Here is a 15,658-nt window from a genome sequence, read left to right on the forward strand (position 1 = left end):
CTCTTTTTTAATTGGCAACTGATTTTCCGGATGGGCACCAAGGGTTTATATGAAGACCTGGGCAAATGTGTTCCATTAGGATAAATATCGATGCGGACCCTGAGGCACATCCCAGATATTTTAGTGCGTGGCCTGTTCCCTAGGCATTGCTCGCTAATGTTGACACGGAACCACAGCGCCTGAGGATCTGGGAATCATATGCCCAGTACAGTTTGCGGAGTGGGCCACACCTGTGGTGCTGGTAATTAAGCCGACAAGTTTGTCCGATTCTGCAACGATTACAAGTTCATGGTAAACAGAACCTCACGCATGGACCAGTACCCAATTCCCAGAGGGGATGATTTGTACGCAAAACTGGCTGGTCATTGTTCCTTTACGAAGCTCAACCTGAGCCACACCTATTTACAGGTGGAGCTGCACCCCGTATCCAGGAATTAAAGGATAATTTGACTACACCCGTCTCCCATTTGGGATCTCATCTGCCCCGTCAATTTTCCAGCATGTGATGGAGAATATTCGTAAGGGTCTGCCAAAGGTGGCCGTTTACTTGGATGACGTGTTCATCACAAGCGTCACCAAAAAACAGCACATGGGCAACCTGCATGAAGTGCTCAGGCAGTTTTACCAAATGGGTGCTCGGCTGAAGCGGAGCAAGTGCGTGTTCCGCCCAAGAGCGGTGGCTTACTTGATGTACAGGGATGGCCTGCACCCTGTGAGGGAAAAGGTTCGGGCCATAAAAGGGGCCCCAACTTAAGGAACGTCATTGAACGAGGTTATTTTTAGGCCTGGTGAATTATTTTGGGAAATTCATCACAAACTTGGCCACCCTAGTGGCACCTGTCCACATACTGCTAAAGAAGGACCAGAAGTGGATTTGGGGTGCCTTACAGGACAAAGCATTAGCTGGGGTGAAAATGTGTATATCCTCCATCCCCTTACTCAATATGACCCAGCTCGGCCACTAATCCTAACGTGTGGTGCCTCCCGCTATGGCATCGGGGTAGTTCTGGTCACAGATGGGATGACAGCATGGACATCCCATTGTTTTTTTCTTCACGCACCCTGGCAGATATGGAACAACATTATGCCCAAATCGAGGAGGGCTTGGCGGTGACATTTGGAGTCAAGAAATTCCACCAATATGTTTATGGGAGGCACTTCTCCATTGTGACTGACCACAAGTCCCTGCTCGGCCTTTTTCGGGAGGATGCACTCATTGCATCAGCCAGGATTCAGTGTTGGATGCTTCTACTCACCGTGTATGAATATATGTTTCAACACCGCCCGGGTATGCAGATTGCCCACACCGATGCCCTTTGTTGTCTCCCATTGCCCATTTACAAAATGGCCTTGATGACATCAAGAGCCACTGTCGAAAAGCTGAGGTGCTCGGGATCCTGGAAGTCTTGATGACAGACAACGGGATGCTTTTTACGAGTGTAGAGTTTGCCACATTTGCAAACAAGAATGACATCCAGCACATCAGATTCGCCCCGTACCATCCTGATCTAATGGTCTGGCAGAAAGGGCGGTCCAAGCATTCAAATGGGGCATAAAGAAGCAAGCCACAGACTCCACAGATACGTGAATGGCCCGGTTCCTTTTTAACTACTGAACGACGCTGCACATGACGACGGAGGTCACACCACAGAACTGCTGATGGGCCTCAGGCTTAGGTTCCGGTTAAACCTGACTTTCCCGAACCTTGGTGGGAACGTGGAGGTGTAGCAAGAAGCACAGAAGTGACATCATGAACATCAGATGCCAGGGCAGCAGTTTCAATCAGGATCACAGTCGATAGCTGCAACTTTGGAGACGGGCACTTTGGCCCCCTGGAATCATACTCGAGAGAACGGGGCTGGTCTCCTATAAAGTAAAAATTCAAGGACGAATCCAATGGAAACCTGTGGACCACCTCAAGAAACGGAAGCCCACGCTACACACCAAACTGATAATATTGACGCCTCTGCCTTGTTGAGAACCACCCTTCAGCCAGGGAACCCAGCCATCTAAATCCCAGTGCCTGGACCAGCAGGATGAAGATGACTTTGGCTGGGATATGGACACAGTTGCATCTGTGCAGGCGGACAATGTCATGTCCGGGACCAGGATTCCAGCGATAACCCGCTGGAGATCAGCCAGAAAAAGGTAGTCAACGAACTGGTATACACCGCCTGACCCAGACCCACCTCAGGCAGAAGCTCAGCTTCAGGCAAAGCGGTGCAGGAGGCCTCCGTTGATGATGTCAGAGGGGGAACCTTTGGGCTTTGGGGGGGGTCAGGAGGTGTATCATAACCCCCACGAGGAAAGCATTATCGATCTCCCCATGGGCTACTCGGGCAGGGGAGGTTATCTAGCTGGGGCTCATCAGAACTGAACATAAAAGCCGGTGCAAGCAGGTCACAGGCAATTGGTTGTCCCAACGTGGACTGGGATTGTGAATAGTTACTGCCGTGGGCAGATTATTGGAAATGGTTAAAATAAATATTTGTTTCCTACTACTGGCTTCCTCTGTCATTATACCATCTAAATCTGCCACTTTGTTCCAATTAAGCAACCCAGTACAGTTCAAATGACACTTGTCAATAAAGTTAACAATCAGAGTTACTTGCATATGTGTGCTGACCTTTGGAGAGAGACCTTTTCAGGAACAACCTGAAAATCCTTCTGTCTTGTCAGACTCAAATCCAATGAAAAACTGCTGTTCAACTTAAAATCTTCTAGCAGACGGCAAAATTACAAACAGACCTGGCTCCTCCCATTAATTACGTCATCGGTAGCTCACTATTATCTCAAGTTGTCCCATGACCTGTAGGCTAGGACTAAACACCACTCCCTCATTAATTTGCTACACCCTAGGAAATCACCTGCAATCAAAACAATGTTCCATTAGCCAAGTAAATACATCAAATCAATAATTCCCTCATTGTTATGACACCTTGATTACAGCTTTAATAGGCAGACTGCTTGTATGTGTTTAAACCGAGGGTTTTAATAACATTACTGCCACAAATATAGTATATAACAATTTCCTACATTTATCACACCCTCCTGACCCTGACCATTGGCCAAGTTGAAAGTACTACTTAATCTAAAGAGCATGACTGTCTCCCAGAACAAAATGCCCAGGTAACTCTCCTCTCCACAAGGTCTGCATCTCAGACTCCAGCTGATGTTTCGCAAGGTTCAGACACTTCCTGTAAATATGGTGGGCCCAGATCTGAAAAAACTCCCTCATATGGCCATAACAGCACAGTACCAACCCTGCCAGCTTGGTCTCGTTTTATTTATTTCATTAGTTAGTTATTAATTCCAGTAAAGGAAAGCGAAGACAGCTTACAGTGACGGAGTTCGGAGACTAAGAAGAAGACTAGCAGGAGGGTTTACAGCATACTTTGTATTCTGATATCTTGGAGGCTATTCTGGGGGCCTATAAATGAAAAACGAAGCATCCCATTTCACTCCTCAATTATGCATCAGAATTTCACAACCTGCAGGTGTCTTTTTGCAGAAAGTGGGTGAAGATGCTTTTCCTCTCTTCATGCCCAATCTCCTTTGAACATCTGCTGTTCTTTCACTGAGCTCCACTTGCCCTTTAAAATCTACGGCATGAAAATCCCCCATCTCAAAGTGAGCGAGATCCCATGAATACCCTGCTGTGTGGATGACAGTTCTGATGAATATGTAATGAGTCAAATGCAGAACAAATTCTCAGTTGCCCCTGTAGATTTTTAGATGAGGTGATTTATTGTTGGAACTTCAGTATGCTCTTTGTTCAAATGGAGTTAGGCCTCGACCTAAAGAAAGCTTATGATTAAAGATTCAATAACCCGTCATCTTAAAACCTTGCGTTAGGGCAGAAATTATTAGGAGAATTGACCGACTGGGGTAATGAGCAGAGGAGGATCCAAAGGCAAAGCTACTTTTTGAGAGGCAGAATTATCCAGTTTCTTTATTCACAGATATTTCAGTCAGATTTATTTTATTCCAGTAGAATTGCTGTGCTTAAAGAAAGATTCTCAGATGGGCGGCATGGTGGCACAGTGGTTTGCACTGCTGGCTCACGGCGCCGAGGACCCGGCCGCAGGTCACTGTCCAGGTGAAGTTTGCACGTTCTCACCGTGTCCGCGTGGGTATCTTCAAGGATCTGAAGATTGCTTCTGGGAGGAAGATGATGGAATCCACATTAACTAACCAAGTGTTATGGTTTATTTTGTTAAGAGGAACATCATAGGAATGTGCGAGTTCACTCAATCATCTTGATATACACAAAGGAAGGAATGTAGCTGGAAACGTATTTAGAACATTAAGAGTAGAAGAGCAGGAAAGGAAAAGGAATAAAACCTAAGATGCACCAATAGTCAAGGTCAAGGTGAGATGTTACAAAGAAAACACAAAGACAACATTGAAGGCTGTGTGTCTGAATGCATGAAACATTCATAACAGAGTAAATGAATTAACAGGGCAGTAAATAAATATGATCTGATAGATATTACAGAGAACCAGCGGCAGGTTGACAAGTATTGGGTCCTGAATATTGAGGGATATATGACATTCAAGAAGAATAGGAAGCTAGGTAAAGGTGAAGGGGTAGCACTGCTAATCAAAGATAGGGTTGATGCAATAGTTAGAGATGACCTTGATTCAGGAGATCAGGATGTAGAATCGGTTTAGGTGAAGATGAGGAATAGGAGGAGAAAGAAATCATGAATGGGAGTGGTCTACAGGCCCCCTTACAGTAACCACAATGTAGGACAAAGTACACAAGAAGAAATGTTTGGTGAGTGTTAAAGGGACAGCAATAACCATGGGTGATTTTAATCTACATATAAACTGGAAAAATCAGATTGGCAGAAATAGCCTGGATGGAGATATCATAGAATTCTTTCAAGACTGTTTCTTAGATCAGCACATTCTGGTACCAACAAGAGAGCAGATTATATAAGACTTGGTAGCGTGTAATGCGACAGGATTAATTAATGGCCTCAACATGAAGACAGCCCTAGATAGCAAGAACCTCAATATGATTGAATTTTACATCAGTCACAGACTAAAGATAGGGGTAGACCATTTAGGTCAGAGATGAGGAGAAAAGCTTAAAGGGCCGAATGGCCTGCTCCTATTTTCTATGTCTCAATGTTTCTATGTTTGAAAGGGAGAAGAGTGGTCTAAGTTTGGTATTTTAAACTTACATAAGGGCAACCATGTGGGTATGAAAGCTGAGCTAGCTGAATTGAACTGTGACACTAGACTAGTGGATAGATCAATAGAGAAGCAACAGCCGACATTTAAGGGAATATTTCAGAATATCTCAAATATATTCCTGCTATAAAGAAAACTTCTAAGAGGAGGGCTCACCATCTGTGGTTAACTAAAGTTAGAGAAAGCATCAGACTTTGGAAAAAGCATATAACAGACCAAAGGTGAGTTGAAGGTCAGATGATTAGTCAGAATATAAAGAATGGCGGAGAATGACTAAAAGGTTAATCAGGTGAAGGAAATTAGAGAGTATGAAGGAAGCTAGCTAGAAATATAAAAACTGAAAGCAAGAGTTTCTACAGGTATTTAAACAGGAACAGAGTAAGTAAAGTGAGTGTTTGTCCTCTGGGGAGTTAACAGTATATAATAAGGAAATGGTGAGTGAAATGATAAAATATTTTGCTTCTGTCTTCACTATAAAGGATACAAAAACATTCCAGTAGAAGCTGTAAATCAGTAGGTGGAAAGGAGAGGGGAATTTGGTGAAATTAGAATCACTAGGGAAGCAGTACTGAGTAAACTGATGGAGCTGCGGCTGACAATTCTACGGGTCCAGATGGAATTCATCCGAGGGGAGTAAAATAAGTGGCTGATGTGGTAGTGGGATGTTACTTTTCCAAGATTCTGGAACGGTTCCATCAGACTGGTAATGAGCAAATATAACCCCTCTATTCAAGAAGAGAGGGAGGTAGAAAACAGGAAACTATAGGCCAGTTAGCTTGACATCTTTCATGGGGAAGGTGTTACAATTAAAGAATTTAGAAAAACTCGAGGTAATTGGGAAGAATCAGCTTGGTTTTGTGACAGGGAAATCATGTTTGATCAATTTATTCAAGTTTTTTCAAAGGTGACACTGTGGTTAGCACTGCTGCCTCACAGCTTCAGGGACCTGGCTTCAATTCTGGCCTTACGTGACTGTGTGGAGTTTGCACTTTTTTCCCATGTCTGCGTGGTTTTCCTCCGGGTGCTCCAGATTCCTCCCACAATCCAAAGATGTGCAGGGTAGGTGGATTAGCCATGCTAAATTGTCCCTTAGTGTCCAAAGGATTAAATGGGATTACAGGGATTGGGTGGGGCTGTGAGTTCTGGTAGGGTGCATTTTCTGCAGGTCGGTGCAGACTCGATGGGCCTCCTTCTTCACTTCAGGGATTCTATGATTGTATGAATAACATGCACGTGGATAAAGAGGAACTTGTAAAAGTACTGGACTTGGATTTCCAAAAGGCATTTGATAAGGTACCACAACAAATGTTATTGCGGAAAATAAAAGCTCATGATGTTAGGGGGTAACATATGAGCATGGATGGAGATTGGCTGGTGGCAGAAAAGAGTATGTATAAATGGGTCTTTGTCTGATTGGCAGGATGTAACAGGTAAAGTCTCACTGGGGTCTCGGCTTTTTACAATTTACATCAATGACTTATATGAAGGGAGTGAAGGCATGGTGGCTAAATTTTCAGATGACACAAAGATAGGTAGAAAGTATGTTGTGAAGAGGTTGCAGATAGATGTCACTAAGTTGAATGAGTGGGCAAAAATCTGGCAGATGGAGTATAAAGTGGGAAAAGTGCAGGTTCAGTTATTCAGGATGAATAAAAAAGCAGAGTATTACTTAAACGGAGAATGGTGCAGAATTTTGAGGTGCAGAGGGATTTTGATGTTCTCATGCATAAGTCCAAAACATTAGTAAGCAGTTACAACAAGGCTAATGGAATGTCATCCTTTATTATGAGAGGAATCAAACATAAAAGTGAAGATTCTATACTTCAATTATACAGGGCATTGGTGAGACCACATCTCCAATACTATGTGCAGTTTTGCTCTCCTTATTTAGGGAAGGATGTTAATGCGTTGGAGGTAGTTCAGTGAAGGTTTACTAGATTCATACCTGGAATGAGCAGGTTGTCTAATGAGGAAAGGTTGGAAAGGCTGGGCTTGTTTCCACTGGAGTTTAGAAGAGTGAGGGGTGACCTGATTGAAGGGTATAAGATCCTGAATGGTCTGGACAAGGTGGGTGTGGAAAGAATGTTTCCTCTTGTGGGCAACTCCAGAACTAAGGGGCACAGTTTTAAAATGAGGGACTATTCTTTTAGGGCAGAGGTGGGGCAGAGGTGAGGAGTTTTTCTCAGAGGGTTGTGAGACTTTGGAACTCTGCCTCAGAAGGCAGTGGAGGCGGGGGTCATTGAATATTTTTAAGGTGGAGATAGATTCTTGTTAGGCAAGGTTACCAGGGATAGATGGGAATTGGAATTTGAAATACAAACTTATCAGCCATAAGTTTATTGAATGACAGGACAAGCTCAAGGAACAAATGTTCTGCTCCTATTTCTTATGTTTGTATGTATGTTAGTGTAAGGTATGCCTTTATCAATATTCAAATTAGCAAACAAAATCAAAAGGGTTTAAAAATAGACTGAGTTGTGGATCTCCAAAACATCACACAAACAGCATCTCACTTTCAAAATCCCCATTACCTTTCATAATTTGCTGAATTTGCCCATTAATTCTCCATTAACTACACAGAAAGATACATTTGGTAATTTGGATTTGTTTATTGTCACGTGTCCCAAAGTACAGTGAAAAGTATTGTTCTGGTACAGTCCAGGAACATCATTCCATACATGAAAAAAACCACAGGGCATACATAAATACACAATGTAAATACATAGACACAGGCATGGGGCATAGCATACAGAGTGTAGTACTCTGTAGAGAAGATGTATGAAGAGATCAGATCAGTCCATAGAGAGTCATTCAGAAGTCTAGTAACAGCAGGGAAGAAGCTGTTTTTGAATCTGTTAGTGCGCGTTCTCAGACTTTGTATCTTCTGCCTGATGGAAGAAGTTGGAAGAGTGAAAGCCGGGTGGGAAGGGTCTTTGATTATGCTGCCCGCTTTCCCAAGGCAGCGAGAGGACAGAGTCAATTGATGGGAGGCGGGTTCACGTTATCGACTGGACTGTATTCACGACTCTCTGTAGGGATGAGTAGCTGCCATACCAGGTTGTGATAGGATGATTTCTATGGTGCATCTGTAAAAGTTGGCAAGTCAATGTGGACATGCCAAATTTCCTTAGTTTCCTGAGAAAGTATAGGCGCTGTTGTGCAAGAAAGCACAATCGTAGCGCAATTAATTGACAGCACAAGTGGATTTCCACTAATTTAATGATAATGAAACTCATGACTCAGAAATTAAACACTTGAATGTTGGGGGATCTCATTCCTTTGGACATCGATTTGTTGTTTGATTTTTAAATGTTGATCTTATTTCCCATTTGTCTTTTTCCTCTTTCCCTTAAACCAACCTTTTTATCGTTCTCTTTCTGTATCTGATTAAATGTTGAAATCACTCACTCTAAATCACCTTCCTTCTCAATCCTTCCTGTTTATTTCTCAGCCCTCAGTTAATGTGATATTCTTGGTCCCATGGTTTGCCAAGCTCCCTGATTGTGTGCTGTCCTTGGCATGCCACCTTCAGCTGGCATGTTTGAGTAGGAAAACGAAGTCGAGCTGATGGCGCATGCAAGATCTGCTAAGTGTGTTAAGGAACACAATTAAAAATAGCCTTATATCAGCAGACAAAGCAAAGCTGAATTTGTCTGCTGAACTCAGAGGATTGAACCCCCAGAATAGTCAGAGAGATTTTGTTTTCAAGAGAAGATTTCATCAAACACCTAGTGCGGCACGGTGGCACAGTGCTTAGCACTGCTGCCTCCTGTGCCCGCATGGGTTTCCTTCGGGTGCTCCGGTTTCGTCGCACAGTCCAAAGATGTGTGGGTTAGGTGGCTTGGCCCTGATCACTGTGTGGGGTTACAGGGATAGGGCGCGGGGAATGGGCCTAAGTAGTGTCTTCTTTGGAAGGTCGGTGCAGTCACAATGGGCCGAATAGCCTCCTTAAACACTGTAGGAACTCTAATGGTTCTATTCTGTTCTGTTCTTTTTTTTTTGGGAGGGGGGGGTGGTGGTGCAGTAGCATAGTGGTATTTTCACCGGACTAGTAAACCAGAGACCCAGAGTAATGCTCTGTAAATGAGGCCAGGGGGAATGGGCCCATTGAACTGATGATGGGGATGTGGTCAGTGAGAGTAAGGAAATGGAGAACATGTTGCACAATTACTTTGCGCCTGTATTTACAGTGATGGAAGAGATCAGCTTCTGAACATCCCAAGAATATGAATATTGAATCAGGGAGTCACCAAGTTTCACATAAGTAAAATAATTGTAATGAAGAAATTAATGGCACAAAAGGGTGACAAGGTTCCAACACCAGATCGATTCCACCCCAGGGATTTAAAACCCTGATCACAGAAATATGTGGGAATTGGCACACTTTTCCCTTGAAAAAAGAAGGCTGAGGGGTGATCCAGTAGAAATATTTGAAAATCTGAAAGGTTTTGTTAGCGTGGACAGAGAAAGAATATTTCCTCTTATGGGGAAGAGCAAAACTAGAGTCCGTCAATATAAGACAGTCACCCAGAAATCCAATCAGAAATTCAGAAGAAAAACCTTCACCCAGAGAGTGGTGAGAATGTGGAACTCACTGCCACAGAGTGGTTGAAGCAAATAGATCAATGCATTTCAGAGAAAGCTAGACAAGCCTATGACAGAGAAGACAAGAGCATTACAATAATTTAGATTAGGAGAGATTGGAGGAGGGTTCAGTGAAGGATAACTTCACTGGCATGGTTTGGTCAAATGGCCTGTGTTGTCTCATTTCCAAATGATGTGGATTGGGGCTGGGGGGAGCACATAAAAAGTCTTACAACACCAGGTTAAAGTCCAAATGTTTGTTTGGAATCACTAGGTTTCGGAGCGCAGCTCACTCAGCTGATGAAGGAGCTACGCTCTGAAAGCTAGTGATTCCAAACAAACCTGGTGACTTTAAGCAAATGTTGTGAGACTTCTTATTCATTTTCAAATGTTCTTTACTTCTTCTTATGTGTTAAAACATCAACGCCAAATACATCACAGTTCACTGCCACTGGATCAATATCATCATCACTGGATCAATATCACTTGAGTGCGATTCAGCAACCCTGTTGCGCCAGGCACGGAGCCGGGCTGAACGGGTGAATCCTGGAAGAGCCCATAATTGGGCTCCGTGCCGATCATGAGTCACCTGACTCGCTCCCCCGGCACGATGTGGACCTTGCCCTCACTGGGGAGATCCAGATCTGAATATGAGCCAACACGCTGGATTCACCAGGTGCCCGGGACTCAACAACCGCACCTTGGAAACCTTGCCAGGATGCCGTTTAGTATTGGTCCACACAAACATGGACCAGGCATAACAGCCCTTGGGGGTGTCTCCCAGGACATTGGAGACCCCCATACGAAAAGGGGCAGGGCAGAGTGACACCCTGAAACTCTCCCTGGCACCTGGGAACCCTGGCATTGCCAGCCTTGCAATGCCACCGGGGCACCCTGGCAGTGCAACCCTGGCTGGCACTGCCAGGGGTCGGGCCGGGGGTGGGTGGGGGGGGGGGCTAAAATGGGGGAGGGAGGAGATTGGGGCTGCCAGACAAAATGACACCCTGATCTACGAGAAGCCTTTCCTGCTGGTGAGCTGAAGCTTGCCAACAGGAAATCCCTCTAAATGTGGCCTCAGCAGAGAGAATCTCCCTGAGGCCAAAAGAAACGGGAAAATGCCATTGGATAACGGGACGTTTCTCGGTGCTAAATGCACTGTTCAGCGAACTTTAACTTCAGTCTGCTGAATCACAAGAACATAAGAACTAGGAACAGGAGTAGGCCATCTGGCCCCTCGAGCCTGCTCCGCCATTTAATGAGATCATGGCTGATCTTTGTGGACTCAGCTCCACTCTCCGGCCCGTACACCATATCCCCGAATCCCTTTATTCTTTAGAAAGGCATCTATCTTTTTCTTAAAAACTGCTTCACTGGGCAAGGAATTCCAGAGATTCACAACCCTTTGGGTGAAGAAGTTCCTCCTACACTCCGTCCTAAATCTACCTCCCCTTATTTTGAGGCTATGCCCCCTAGTTCTGCTTTCCCCGACCAGTGGAAACAACCTGCCCGCATCTATCCTATCTATTCCCTTCATAATTTTATATGTCTCAATAAGATCCCCCCGCATCCTTCTAAACTCCAATGAATACAGTCCCAGTTTACTCAACCTCTCGTCATAATCTAATCCCCTCAACTCTGGGATCAACCTAGTGAATCTCCTCTGCACTCCCTCCAGTGCCAATATGTCCTTTCTCAGGTAAGGAGACCAAAACTGAACACAATACTCCAGATGCAGCCTCACCAACACCCTATACAATTGCAGCATAGCCTCACTAGTCTTGAACTCCATCCCTCTAGCAATGAAAGACAAAACTCGATTAGCCTTCTTAATCACCTGTTGCACCTGCACACCAACTTTTTGCGACTTGTGCACCAGCACACCCAGGTCCCTCTGCACAGTAGCATGTTTTAACATCTTACCGTTTAAATAATAATCCATTCTGCTGTTATTCCTCCCAAAATGGATAACCTCACACTTGGCAACATTGAATTCCATCTGCCAGACCCTAGCCCATTCACCTAACCCCAGCGCCCAGTGTCACTGGATCAATATTACCATTGGATCGAAATTACTGTAGCTGGATCAATATCACTGTTTCTTCACCAGTGGAGTCCATATCCCAAAACATATTCAAAATAATATGTTAACTATATAAAGGATATATCAAATTCCCTTTGTGGCACTAGAGATTGGTGTTGTTGCTGAAACTGTTTATATTGAGAGCTCCACAGCAGTCCTGCGTTACAGCTGCGAATGTGGTCCTCCTACTTCCAGTGATACACAAAACCGGTATAAAAAGTTAGAAAGTTCCTTAATTAAATTACTTCACGCCATCCAATTATTTTCAATGTAATATTCTAGATTTTAAAAAGAATGTACCAAATGGACCTTTCTAAATAAGGAGATGTCAAAGTCAATGAAACAAAAGAGTGATGGATGAGGCTGATGTGATTTTGATCATTTACACTTGATGTCATTGGCTCTGTTCCTGCTGTTTTATTAGCAGAAGCCAGAAATATAATCATATAATCGACAATTGAAAGAGAATATTCTTAATCATCCGTGAAAGATAAAGTAGAGGTCCTGGTAAATTATCCAGACTCACATTGAAGAGGTCTGTCTGCGCTGTTCATTTAATGAGTTTTTAGTTTGGAACCAATAACATAAATTACTGTGAAACAAATCGAAACTGACAAATGAAATAGTCAATCTCTCCAGCTTGATGCAAATAAGCAAGCTATTTGCAGCATCCTTCAGCCTTGTTTTCCTTACAGGCCATCACTCAGAAGAAGAATGGACTGCGTGACTTCCTGGAGAAAAGTAATAAACAAATTGAAGATATTGTCACCCTGGTACGGGGTAAGCTGACCAAAATGGCGAGAATAACTCTGGCTGCACTCATCACCATCGATGTTCACGGTAGGTGAAAGATTTCCTTTCCTGAATTCCACTTCACTCATTCCCTAACAACTTTAATATCCAGAGCACTTAGACTGGATGAAAGAGAGACACCGACATAACAGCAGAATTCTACTGCTGAGTACAAGTAAAATTCTGGCAGAACCATGGAATCCCTTGAGATTGATAGAACCACTGACCATTACTGGCTCTGGCTCATCTTTTGATAAATGATTTCTTTCTGTTCCCCCTCCTTCCGAACTCCTGCCTCTGCTAAACTGAACAGGAGGGCTATTGATCGGCAAAAACTTCTAAAAAACATTTCACGCTAAGAACTACCCGTAGTAACATCAGCTCCATTGGCTTCTGACCATTCCAAGCTCGGTTAAATGCTGAAAAAACAAAACCATTGGGCGGAATCTTACCATATTTTCCCCAAAGTGTCTGACTCTGACTGAAACCTGCCGTGTAGCTCTCAGGCTGCACAGATAAGGGGCTGGATTCTCTGATCCTGCGGCTATGGCCGCAAGATCGTCTGGTCTTACGACCAGAAAGTCACTGCTGCCACCGCACCAACGTCCGGTGGGGGGGCTGGCAGTCACGCAGCGAAAAGCCCCCGGCTTTACCTGCGGATACGGCCGGTGAATGGGCGTGTCTGTGGCTGCGCATGCGCACGGCAGAGGCCTGCAGCGGCCGTGCCATGCAACATGGCGCCGGTTGCAGGTAGATCCGGCCTGCTAGAAACAGCACCCCCTGTGACTAGCCTCGCCACCTCCAGCCCTCAATGAAGCCCGCCCCCTTGCCAGCAGAACGGCTCCCCCTTGACTGTGGTGGCGCTGGACTCAGTTGGCAGACGGCATGTGAGGTCCCTGAACGGTGTGAGCACACGTGGTCCATGCCGTCGGGGACTGACCCGTCAGGGGCGGAGCCGGCCTTGCCGGTTCAATTAGGCCCCGCCCCACCAGACTGATGGCATAAACCCCATCCACTCATTTGTTTTACTCAGAGAGGCTCAAGATCTGGCGAGAACACTTGGGTGGGATTCTACTATCGGCGAAATCCCCGAATGCTACGCCGGAATTTGGGGATTTCGGCGATCGTAGAATCCCGCCAAGTGTTCTCGCCAGATCTTGGGCCTCTCTGAGTCAAGGCCGGCTCCACAAAGATCGGGGCGCCATCTTTAAAGGTCGCCCAATGAGAACTGAAGATCAACTCTCCCCCACCCCACCAACCACAGAGGTATCACCGGCATTAACCATCCCCGCACAATCACTGGGGACTCCCCCTGACCAGCATGGAGTGTCAATGGTGTTCCCCCTCACTGCCCGCTCCCCACCCCATGCCTGCAACTTCCCCCCCTCATTAACCACTTCCCCGCCCGTGCCTCCCCCTCATTAACCACTTCCCCCCCGCCTGCGCTGGCAACTTCCCAGCCTGTTCCTGCAACTTGCCCCCTCATTGCCCGCTCCCCTGCCCATGCCTACAAGATCCCCCTCACTACCCACCCCCCGCTTGTGCCTGCAACTTTCCCCCCACCACTGTCAGCTCCTCCATCCATGCCTGCAAACCTGCCCCCTTCAATGGCCTTAGCACTCTTCGTCCCGCCCCCCCCCCCAACTTTATGGCTCCCCAGAGGGCCTGCCCCTGTCACTGCCCCCCGCAATGGCCCTTAGCTCATGTTCACACTGCCAGGTCGGCAACCTATGCCAAAGGGTAGTGCCGGGTTCAGTGCCAGGGTACTGCTCAGGCATGTCCTCCACCCCCCCCCCCCCCCCCCCCCCCCCACCGCCGCCCACCCCCCCCGGGGGCTCTAACTCAGTATACTTTGTTCTTATAGTCATTTTAAATGATTTAAAATTAGGTGACTCGCAGGGACTGATGGAAAATAATTTTAGTGATAGCCCATTTTCAGCTGTTTAATGAACGTGCCTCAGGTCATCACTATTAAATACCATCAGGAATATATAAACAGCGCAGGAACAGGCCCTTCGGCCCTCCAAGCCCGTGCCGACCATGCTGCCCGACTAAACTACAATCTTCTACACTTCCTGGGTCCGTACCCCTCTATTCCCATCCTATTCATGTATTTGTCACGATGTCCCTTAAATGTCACTATTGTCCCTGCTTCCACTACCACCTCCGGTAGCGAGTTCCAGGCACCCACTACCCTCTGTGTAAAAAACTTGCCTCGTACATCTACTCTAAACCTTAAACCTATGCCACCTAGTAATTGACCCCTCTACCCTGGGGAAAAGCCTCTGACTATCCACTCTGTTTATGCCCCTCACAATTTTGTAGACCTCTATCAGGTCGCCCCTCAACCTCCGTCGTTCCAGTGAGAAACTCCAGGCTGCTAAGTTTGACTGGCGCTCTTTGCAGATGTAAAAACACAGATGATAAAGATTGTCAGACCAGACACAATATTCTTTATTTTGTTAAAAGACTGTTAGAGTATTAGCGTCAGTTAGAATCAGCTCAACATTTTAAAGTATTTCCTTTGTAATATTAAAGCAGTTTTCAATCCAGATTTAACTTTGATTACAACAGACATGTCTAATCATGAACAAAAGATTGTGTGAAAATCAATTTACTAACGTAATTCTGCTGAAGGATTGGTAACCATGGTAACTGAACTGAACCGGACATGCTAGTGACAGGTTCCCATGCAGTCAGTATTCAAAATAAAGTTTGGGGTCGATTTTGAAACTGGACTATGTTGAGTAATCAACATTGATTAAAAATGCAATGAAATAGTGATTGATTAAATCTGCATATATTCGGCAGGAACTGGTTGGTTGTATTTAATTGAAATATACACCGCCATTAGTGTTTATCGAGTGTTTATCGAGTGGACAAGTAAACACAACTAATCGATTGGGAAGCAATTTAGTGTGATAATGACAGCGGGTGAGTGGCCAGTGAGCTTAACTTCGGTTGTAGGGAAGATGCTGGAATCCATCATCAAGGAAGAAA

General features: G+C 45.2%; 1 protein-coding gene across 1 annotated transcript in view; it reads left to right on the top strand.

Moving 5' to 3' along the window:
- The window catches only part of LOC140388180 (dynein axonemal heavy chain 3-like), a 1,528,048-nt gene that overhangs the window by 643,414 nt on the left and 868,976 nt on the right, over window positions 1-15,658 (top strand). The window contains exon 26 of the mRNA XM_072471941.1: window positions 12,562-12,706. Coding sequence (XP_072328042.1) covers window positions 12,562-12,706 — 145 coding nt within the window. The remainder of the gene's footprint in view (window positions 1-12,561; window positions 12,707-15,658) is intronic.

This window comes from Scyliorhinus torazame, chromosome 13, assembly GCF_047496885.1.
Source record: "Scyliorhinus torazame isolate Kashiwa2021f chromosome 13, sScyTor2.1, whole genome shotgun sequence".
NCBI lineage: Eukaryota > Metazoa > Chordata > Chondrichthyes > Carcharhiniformes > Scyliorhinidae > Scyliorhinus > Scyliorhinus torazame.